Here is a 10,013-nt window from a genome sequence, read left to right on the forward strand (position 1 = left end):
GGCTGTATCTTGATTAGACTTCCCCACCACACGGGGAGCTCCTGAGGGAAGAGTCCAGGCCTGACTCATGTCTAAGCCCCCAGTGTCGTTACAAAGGACCTGACCCATAGAAGTCCCTGAAAGCATTTGCCCAGTGAGTGGGTCGGCAAACAGTGCTGTTTCATCCGCACTGACTTTCCTTTCCTGATACTGCCTTGGCTTTATCGAGACCATCCTCTTGCAGGGGCCTGCAGAAGACCCCCGACCCCCAAAAGCAGCCCACAGTCTACCAGGCGAAGCCCTCAGACCCTAAGGCGAAGCCGGGTGACCACCTCACTTGAGGCTTTGCCCCCGGGGACAGAGCTGACGGACAAGAATGGGCAGCACTGGAAGCTGGGGACCCTCCAGACGAGGAATGACCAGGGCATTCTCTATGAAGGTACTCTGTCCAGTCAACCAGGGCCTTGGCCACACTGGGCCACTTCAACACCAGGACAGACCAGAGAGGGCGATCCCCTTTGGAGAATGGGGATGGAGCCATGACTCTAGCTGCAGACCTGTGTCCAGGCAACTTTGTTTTAGACTCAGGACTGAAAAGTTACCCACCTGAGTGAATGCAGCAGTCTGTGAGTAAGAAGACAGAGTGGCAAGGCCTGCAGCCAGTCGAGAGCATCTGCCTGTGTGAAAAGTGTGCTGCCCCATGATTCTGACTGCTGACATTAGGAGTGCAGGCCCAGTAACCACATGAAAAGGTCACTGTCATGCTCACCCTGCAGAGACAGTTGTGTCCCCACCCAGAACTTGGGTAGGATGTTGAGATTGGTGATGTCATCCACACCAAGAAGATAGGTTTATTGCTTACTTAGTTGGGGTCTGGTGAAGAGGAGTTCATACCTTGGGAGAGTAAGGGAAAGAGGCAGCTAGGGGTGGGGCTGGGGTGAGGCTTCATACGCAGCCAGTGCCTGGCAAAGTTTGAATCTTCTGCCAGCTCCAAAGAGGGAGCACCCAGGCTTTCATAGCAGCTTGCCCAGTTGTTGGCCAGAAGGGGCGGGGCTTAAAAGCTGTTTGTTGTCAAACCTCAAACAATGGAGTCAGACTCTGTGACAATGAAGAAAGTAAGGGTGGCAGTATTGTTGGTATGGATGATACCTAACATTCATTCATTGACTGCATACACAAGGCCCTTTTTTTTATATGCCCTTTTTGTTCATAGTTTGTTTTTTTTTTAATATTTTTTCTAGTTGTCGATGGACCTTTATTTTATTTATTTATATGTGGTGCTGAGAATCAAGCCCAGTGCCTCACACATGGTAGGCAAGTGCTCTACCACTGAGCCACAACCCCGGCCCTGAAATTTTTTAATTAAGATACAATTCATATAACATAAAGTATAAAATTTAGTGGCTTTTAGTACATTTACAATGTCGTACAGCCACCTCCACCTTCTAATTCCAGGATGTTTCCCTCACCCCAGAAAGAAATCCAGTACCAGCTGGGCATGGTGGTGCACACCCCTCAGCCCAGCTACTCAGGAGGCTGAGACAGAAAGATCGCAAGTTACAGCCCAGCCTGGGCAACTTATCAAGACCCTGTCTCAAGTGAGAAAAAAACAGAATTTTTTTTTTTTTTTAAAGAGAGAGGGAGAGAGAGAGAATTTTTAATATTTATTTTTTTTAGTATTTGGCGGACACAACATCTTTGTTTGTATGTGGTGCTGAGGATCGAACCCGGGCCGCACGCATGCCAGACGAGCGCGCTACCGCTTGAGCCACATCCCCAGCCCAAACAGAAATTTTTTTAAGGCCTCGGATATAGCCTAGTGGTAGAATGCTTGCCTAGCATGTGTGAGGCACTGGGTTCAATCCCCAGTATCACAAAAAAGGAAGGGAGGGAGGGAAATCCAATGCCTTTTAGCAGTCACTCTGCTATGGTTTGAATGTCCCTGCCAAAATTCATATTGAAATTTAATCCCCATTGTGAGGTAGTTAAGAGGTGGAACGAGGTGGTAACCTTAAGAGGTGATCAGGTCACAGGAGGACTCTGCTCTCGGGTATGGGCTGTGTGTCCCGCCATTCATGGATTAATGAATTAATGGGCTCCAGTGCAAAACAGGTGTTCCAGCATGTTCCATGTTAGCAGAATGGCTGGGCTTTTATGTCCCTTGATCAATCATTGGATATAGGTTGACCCAGGATGTGGCCTAGGATGGAGCTACTGCAGAAGATACACTGAATTCTCTCAGCCATAAGCTGGAACAGCACATAGAAATTGTTGTCCATTAAGGAAGCCTATCAGAGACTCAGGGCCCAGGGTGGTTATGGGGGCTAGTCAGGTGGCCTTTGCCTAACTCATACCCAAATCCCAGACTCCCAGAAGGACAGCAGGTGCTCAGCCTAAACCACACTGATGCACAAATGATTTAGGCCAAGTGAGCCCCTCTCATCAGTTAGGGAATGCTAGGCACCCTCCTGAAATTCAGTTTTCAGACCTTGGAAGGTCTCAGACCTGTAGTGTTAACCCTTTCCTGCACAGCTGGACATTCGCAGAGAGAAAGAGGAAGCAGGAAAGGAGCTGTTTGACAATAGGAAGGAGCAGGTGAGGAGGGCAAGGATGCACTTGCCTGTGGGAACCCAAGAACTAGGACTGCTTCCCATGGCTGGGAAGGTTGCGGATCATGGCCTTGACTTTCTCCTCAGTTTTGGACCTTGCTCATTGTTTCTGTTTCTTCACAGCTGAGCCTACCTCTGCCCTTGCCTGTGGGTCAAAGCTCTGTAAAAACAGATTCTCACTCAAACTGGTGAGTGGCCTCTGATGGGGGAGCAGCTCAGAGGGGAGGGCTTGGGATTTTGCAGATGCACCATCAACTCTGTCTGTGAGCAGGAGAGTTCGGCTGGAGCCAGGGTGCCCCTGACCCGTCAATAGTGGCAGGACCCTGGACAGACAGGCTCCCGGTTCCTCATCTCAGGCTTCTAGGAGACCTGTGTTCAGGCATGCCCTGCATATGACATTTTCTGGCCTTGTAACTCAGGCAAGCACATCCCCTTATCAGTGTCAATAACACATCTTGTGGCTTACCTGCCTACTACTGCCAGCCTCATACCTGGCACACATTTATTATGTGGCATTGTTCTGGATGTCAGAGTCCAGCAAAGAACCCATCAGATGGGGTCCCTGCACTGAGGATTCAGTGAAATCACCCACAGTGTGTGCTTATTAACAGAAGGCTCAGCAGACAAGAAGCATGTGTTCAGGGGTGGCCCAAAGGAAGGAGTAAAGGGAGAAAGCGAGAGCAGCCACCAGCCACGTGGGTGAGAGTGGCCTTCAGCACAGTGCAGGTGCTTATTAAGAGGGCATCACCATGGTGCTCAGCCTCCTCCTCAACCCTGAGTAGCTGGCATCATGGCAACTTGTATTTCCTTCGCTGAACTTGTACCCGGAAAACCAAGGACAGCTGGGTTGAGTGTCCCCTTTCAGCCCTAGACACAGGCTGTGTTGGTGGTTTGGAGCATGGCTCTGGGGCTTGACTCACTGATGACAGGTCACATGTGCTCTTGAGAGCTGGTTATGTGCCTGGCCCCAGAATTTCACAAGCACCACTTTGTTGAATTGACTCAACTTGCCCCAAGTCTTATGGGATTAACACAGAGTCCCCATTTAACTGTTTTCTGCACCATTCAGATAGCACCTGGCACACAGTGACCTATTCCTGTCATTATAGCTACTGTCATCACCACCCCACATAAGTGTGGCACAAGCATATCTGCTCCTGATGCGTCTGTCTGTCCCATCCGATCAGGCTTTCCTTTGGCCCAGAAGTGTGTGGTGCTGGGCTGTGTGTGGCTCAGGTCTAGCTGTGGGGGAAAGACAGCAACATCACAGTCACATTAGGAAGGGGACATGCTCAGGAGAGGAAGCACAGAGCCTAGTCACACCCAGAGCCTTCCTGTGCCTTGGGAAAGGCAGTCTGCTCTGATGTGTTTGGAAGGGCGGGTGCTTCATGTCCAGTAGTGTTCATTCAACAAGCCCTTCCTGCAAACTGGCACTGGGGACATCTGAAGAGCTGGGTTGCATCTAATTCCTGCCTTCAAAGAGCTCCCTAGCAGGGAAGGGGGCCCTGGGGAAGGGTAGATCACATGAGATTAAGAAGGCCTAGAAAAAAAAAAAGAAGGCCTAAGCAGCTGTGCTAACATGAGCTCTGACTTACCAAGTGCTTACTGCATGTGCCCACAGTGTGGGGAGGGTGCTAGGAAGCCGAGAAGAAAAGACAGAGGACAAGAGGAGGGTGGATGGGGACAGGGAGCCAGGCCCTGTGCTGTTCAGTGCAACTAGTTTTGTTGGTTTTGTCTATGATTTTCGGTACTGAAAATTGGACTCAGGGCTTCACACGTGCTAGGCAAACTGCCTTCCACAGTTATGTCCCCAGCCCAGCACCTAGTTACTAAGAGCCCATATGTGACAGATCCTGGGTTGAGTTTCACAAACACTATGTCCTTGAATTCTTTCAATAACCTTGTAGGGTGGCTGTTGTGTTCCCATTTAACTGATGAGGAAATGGAAACTCAGTTGCTGAACCAGAGACAGCCAGCATGCAAGTCACTAGGTTCACTGCTGTATCCCCAGTGCTCATGACCATGCTTAGGATACTGGGAGGCTTTGGAGAAAGAAAGGAGTGGGGAGGGGGAGATGGGGTGGGGAGAATGGTTGTGTTTGAACCTAGCTGAATTTGACCCTGTGCTCTTAAGAACTCAACTGCACTAGTTGTTTAATTAAAATATTTGGTTACACTGATATTTTAAAAAAGACCCAGCCAGGCATGGCACACACCTGTAATCCCAGTAGCTCTGGAGACTGAGGCAAGAGGATTGCAATTCACCAACATAGTAAGGCCCTAAGCAACTTAGCAAGACCTGTCTCTAAATAAAATATTGAAAAGGGGTAGGGATGCAGTTCAGAGGTTAAGTGCCCCTGGGTTCAATCTCCCATACCAAAAAAAAAAAAAATGGGTTAAGCAAAATAATATTTGATTACTTTTTTACTTAAAAGTCTGGGGCAGGAGAGCCTTCATAGGATATAGAGCCTTTTAAGGATATAACCTACAAATTGCCCACATTTCTTTTGCTCATAAACTCATTGGCCAGAACTTGGTCATACGGTCGTTCCTCCTTGCAGAGGAGGCTAGGGAATGTAGTTGTTAGCTGAAGGCCACATGTCTAGGAAAAGTTTGTGGATCCTGTTGTGAAAGAAACTTGAGCATTCAGTGATTGCTCAGTCTCTGATTTGTGCTCACATGCAACACCCTGGAGAATTGGGTTCTTGATAAATGTGATCATTTCTTAATAAACTGCAAGAACTTGATAAATGTGGTCATTGCTGGCATTACCCTGAAGTATCAGTGGTGACTTGGGTCCCTTGTCTAAGGGAGTTCAGTGTGACATCCTCTGCCCTCCTGTCCCACCAGGATGCCAAGGATGGGCGCCTGTTCAATGAGCAGAACTTCTTCCAACGGGCCGCCAAGCCTCTGCAAGGTATTCCATGGGGAAGTGGGTCAGGGAAAGAGTGAGGGGTGCCAGTCTGTCACAACTAGCCTTCTGCTGGTGTGAAGTGGGTTAATATCCCCTCTGTGCCCACAGCCAGACTCCTGTCCTCCCTCGAGGCTCATACCAGCTCTCAAGAGTCAAGTAGTAAGTTTTTAGGAGCGCTGCAGGCTGGCTGTTACACCAGCCACTGTTAACAATTAAATCATGTAAACTTACAATCAAATGAGTTATACTGAAAACAAAGTTAATAAAACACTTGCAAATTCATCATTTCGTACTTATTCTATTGTTCTACCATTTGTACTCTTGGGGTTACTTACATTGGTTGCATCTGTTTAGTGAAAATACTGCGCAAAATATTGTGCTTCATCTCAGTCCATATTCAGTCACATCCTCTTTTTTTTTTAATGTTGCTTTTTAGTTGTAGATGGCCAAATACCTTTATTTTTATTTATTTATTTTTGTATGGTGCTGAGGGACAAACTCATTGCCTCACACATGCTAAGCAAACACTCCACCACTGAGCTATAACCCCAGCCCCAGTCCTCTTGGCTTGAAGTTAGCCATGATGGGAACTTCTTTTCTTTTTTTTTTCTTTTTTTGTTTTGTTTTATTTTTGTGTTTTGTTGTTGTTGTTGTTTTGGGTTTGGGGGGGTTGTTTTTTATTTGGTTGGTTGGTTGGTAATAGAGATTTAACCCAGGGGAGCTTTACCACCGAGCTATAGCCCCACACTTTTTTTTTCACTTTGAGACAGAGTCATACTGAGTTGCTTAGGACCTCAACAAGTTGCTGAGGCTGGCTTTGAATTTGCCATCCTCCTTGCCTCAGCCTCCTGAGCCACTGGGATTATGGGCATGCGCCACTCTGCCCAGATATGGTGTGAGAACAAAACTACTAGTGTGGACTGGCTTTCCCTGGGCATACAGGTGTTGAACTTGTGTCAGCACACCACTGGATCTGTACCACCCCACAGAGACACTGGCAAATGCAGTGAGAGTGTGGCCATTGGGGACCTTTATTGGTCTTATGGGGTGGACATGGGAATGCAGAGGTTGCCCTGTTGTTCTTATCCCTTCCTCTTATTCCAGACGTGTATATGTATTCTCAGAAGTCACCTGTGTTCACTCTTGTCACCTGCAGACATGTATTACAGATGTTCATGGGTCACCCATGCCCACCCCCATCCCCCACCCCAAAGTTGTTGTCTCCAACAAGGAGGCTCCAGCCGTGGTCTGGGCTCAGGCACTCTACTTCCTTGCCTGGGACCAGGCCGGCTAACACTGAGCCCCTGCCTCTGTTAGTGAACAAGTGGAAGAAGCTGCACTCAGCGCCCCTCCTGGCTATCCCGACCTGTGTTGGTTTTGGCGTTCACCAGGACAAGTACAGGTGAGTCACCTCACTGCCACTCTCTGGAGGACCCTTTCCTTCTCTCCCTGCCTGTGCCTGCCATAGCTGGGACCTTGGAGCCACAAGTCAGTCAGTTACTTCCTTTCCCTCTTTTCAAGTCAGGCTGGTTCCCAGCAACCAGAAGCCCTAGTCTCACCTAGTTCTGGGGCCTGGTGGTGCTCCAGCCAGCCTTCAATGGGTGGCCTGCGGTCCTCTGCGTCTCTACCTCTTGGGATGCACTTTTCTTCCAGGTTCTTGGTGTTCCCCAGACTGGGAAGGAGCCTTCAGTCAGCCCTGGATGAGAACCCGAAGCATGTGATTTCAGAGAAGTGTGTGCTCCAGGTGGCCTGCCGGCTGGTATGTAGCTGACAGCTGCTCAGGGTGTGGGGCATGGCCCATCAGATCCTCATTTCTTAGCCTGTTGATTTGTTGACACATCCATCCCTGCTCCAGTTTGCCAACATGGAGGCCCAGCAGGGTGGGTGAAAAAAGAGGGAGTTAGTACTGGTGTGATGAGCATTGCCATGGCAGAGAGAGCCCCCCACCAGCCAGCTGAAGTTTAGAGCTGGATCAGGCTAACTGGTGGAAGTGATTTCTAAGCCAAGAGTCATTCTGCACAGTGCAGAAGTTGGAGCTAGAGATAAAGATATAAATTGCTTAACTAAGTTTAAGCTATTCTCAGTAGGAGAAGTGAGCAGAACTCTATGTACATGGGTGCTGGGTTATTTTTGCAGAAGGGCGTTAGTCACTCCATCTTCCCTCCTGAGCATGAAGTCAACTAAGAGAATGAGATGGAAGTAGATGGAAAGCCAAACATTAACTCTATTGCTGAAGGTTCTATAAGCCTGATTAGGGAGGTATTGGAGTGTGTTATCACAGTGACTTCTTAATGCTACAACCAGAATTAGGCAAGCTTAGCCCCCCAGCCAGTGTTGGATGACCCCCAGGCCTGAGGATTCCCTTCACCTGGCTCTGATTCAGAGCGTCTTTGCACCATCATGACACTCATAGAAACACTTCCTTTCTTCTCCCAGCTGGATGCACTGGAGTTTCTCCATGAAAATGAGTATGTTCATGGAAATCTGACTGCCGAGAATATCTTTGTGAATCCAGAAGATCTAAGCCAGGTAAGAGCCTTATTCCCTTCACCCCCAAAGGTCTCTGGGCTCAGGTTCCCATCAGTTCCCAACTCTCCATTTATTTCACACTGCTAATTGCAAACAAAGGATTCCTTTCCATCATTTAAAAAGAACTCCTTGTAATCAATAGAAAGAGATAAGCAACTTACTATAAAAACAGACAAAAGGTAGGAAAAACAGTTCACAGAAGAAGAAATCCGCAAGTCAGTTAAATATACAAAAAAGACACTCAACCTCCTTAATCATCATAGAAATGCAAACTAAGACAAGATACCAATTTTCACCCTTTGAATGGACAAAATTAAAACAATAATATAGCTGGGCACAGTGGCACGCACCTGTAATCCCAGCGGTTCAGATGGCTGAGACAGGAGGATCATGAATCCAAAGCCAACTTCAAAAACTTAGCGAGATCCTGTCTCTAAGTAAAGTATTAGAAAAGCAGGGACTGTGGATGTGGCTCAGTGGTTAAGTGCCCCTGGGTTCAATTCCCAGTACCAAAAAAAAGATAGTATAATCCTGGTAAGGATGTAAGGAAAAGAGAATTTTTCATACATTGTTGGGAATATGAACCTGGCAACCTTTTTGAAAGTTACTTTGGAGATAGCAATCACAGTTTTCAGTGTCTCTTGTTTTTTGATCCATCATTTCCTCTTACGGGAATGTGTATATAATATATGGTGCATATCCATAGGACTTTTCAAAAATATATTCACACACAAAAAAGCACAAATGTTTCTGACAAGAATGGTTGTAACTTTGATGGGAAACGCCTGAAGTGTGTATACATATATGTACATATTCATGTGTATATGTGTACATACACAATACTCCCCGTGGATTACTGATTAAATAGTAATTTAAAGTAAATTCTGTTTACTTTTTCAGGAAACAAATTTAGCATGACTTAGGCAAAAGTAGTAAGAATGTGTATGTGTAATGTTTTGATCTATGGGATAGAAAAACTTAGGACTTTACTATTTTCAGGTGTAGCTACATCTAGGAACTTAAGCCCTTCATTGGGAAGCTGCGTCTTCCATCTCTGGGCCCTTCTTGCCTCCTCATTGCTCACTATCAGGCAGACTCTTCCCTCGTAGTGACAAAATTGGCATTAGCAAATTAGGCTTAAATTGCTGATGCTCAGCAACCCCAGCATAAACAGTTTAGGTGAATCCCCCTGAACAGCATGGCATGGGAGTGGGGGAAGGGCAGTCCCAGAGGAAAATTCAGAACTATGTATTACTCAGTAGGATTCTTCAGGGAAGCAGATCCAGCAAGAAGCGTGTATTATAAAGAGGCTTGCTAGGAACCGGCTCACGTGACTTTGGAGGCCGAGCAGTCCCAGGGTCTTCAGTGGACAAGCCTGGAGAGCTGATGGTGGAAGTTCCATTTAAAGGCCAGCAGGCTCAAAACCCAAAAAGAGCCCATATTTCAGTCCAGGTTTGAAGGCAAGAAATGCCTAGCAATCAAGCCAGGGATCTCCTCTTACTCAGCTCTTCTCTCTGATCACATCTTCCGTGGATGGATGAGGTCCACCTGCATTAGCAAGGGCAATCTGCTGTACTTCATCTACCAGTTCAAATGTTATTCTCATCCAGAAGCACCAACAGAGACGCCCCAATAATGTTTGGCCAAGTGTTCAGGTACCCCATGGGCCAGGCAGGTTACCATGGAAAACTGACCATCTCAAACTGTGACCAGAAGTGAGGATGAATGGGTCTTGCACAGACCAACCCAAGTTACCCACTATCCATATGGTACAATAAGAAGCAGCCAGGGGCTGGGGATGTGGCTCAAGCGGTAGCGCGCTCGCCTGGCATGCGTGCGGCCCGGGTTCGATCCTCAGCACCACATACAAACAAAGATGTTGTGTCCGCCGAAAACTGAAAAATAAACATTAAAAAAATTCTCTCTCTCTCGCTCTCTTTAAAAAGAAAAAGCTGAATTGTATTAAAAAAAAAAAAAAAAAGA

The 10,013-nt window shown here is 47.2% G+C and overlaps 1 protein-coding gene across 12 annotated transcripts in view; it reads left to right on the forward strand.

Annotated features, from left to right (window-relative positions):
• The window catches only part of Vrk3 (VRK serine/threonine kinase 3), a 36,754-nt gene that overhangs the window by 10,255 nt on the left and 16,486 nt on the right, over positions 1–10,013 (forward strand). For 8 of the 12 annotated variants that reach the window (XR_007342980.1, XR_007342981.1, XM_048790490.1 and 5 more), the window contains 6 exons: positions 209–418; positions 2,712–2,776; positions 5,438–5,504; positions 6,819–6,903; positions 7,155–7,260; positions 7,938–8,030. Coding sequence is in view for 10 of the 12 variants with exons in the window: in XM_048790490.1 (XP_048646447.1) it covers positions 209–418; positions 2,712–2,776; positions 5,438–5,504; positions 6,819–6,903; positions 7,155–7,260; positions 7,938–8,030 (626 nt within the window). In the remaining 2 variants the exon portion in view is untranslated. The remainder of the gene's footprint in view (positions 1–208; positions 419–2,711; positions 2,777–5,437; positions 5,505–6,818; positions 6,904–7,154; positions 7,261–7,937; positions 8,031–10,013) is intronic. The other 4 variants (XM_048790495.1, XM_048790494.1, XM_015496489.2 and 1 more) reach the window with 2 other exon arrangements.

The sequence above is a fragment of the Marmota marmota genome, unplaced genomic scaffold (genome assembly GCF_001458135.2).
Source record: "Marmota marmota marmota unplaced genomic scaffold, marMar, whole genome shotgun sequence".
Lineage (NCBI taxonomy): Eukaryota > Metazoa > Chordata > Mammalia > Rodentia > Sciuridae > Marmota > Marmota marmota.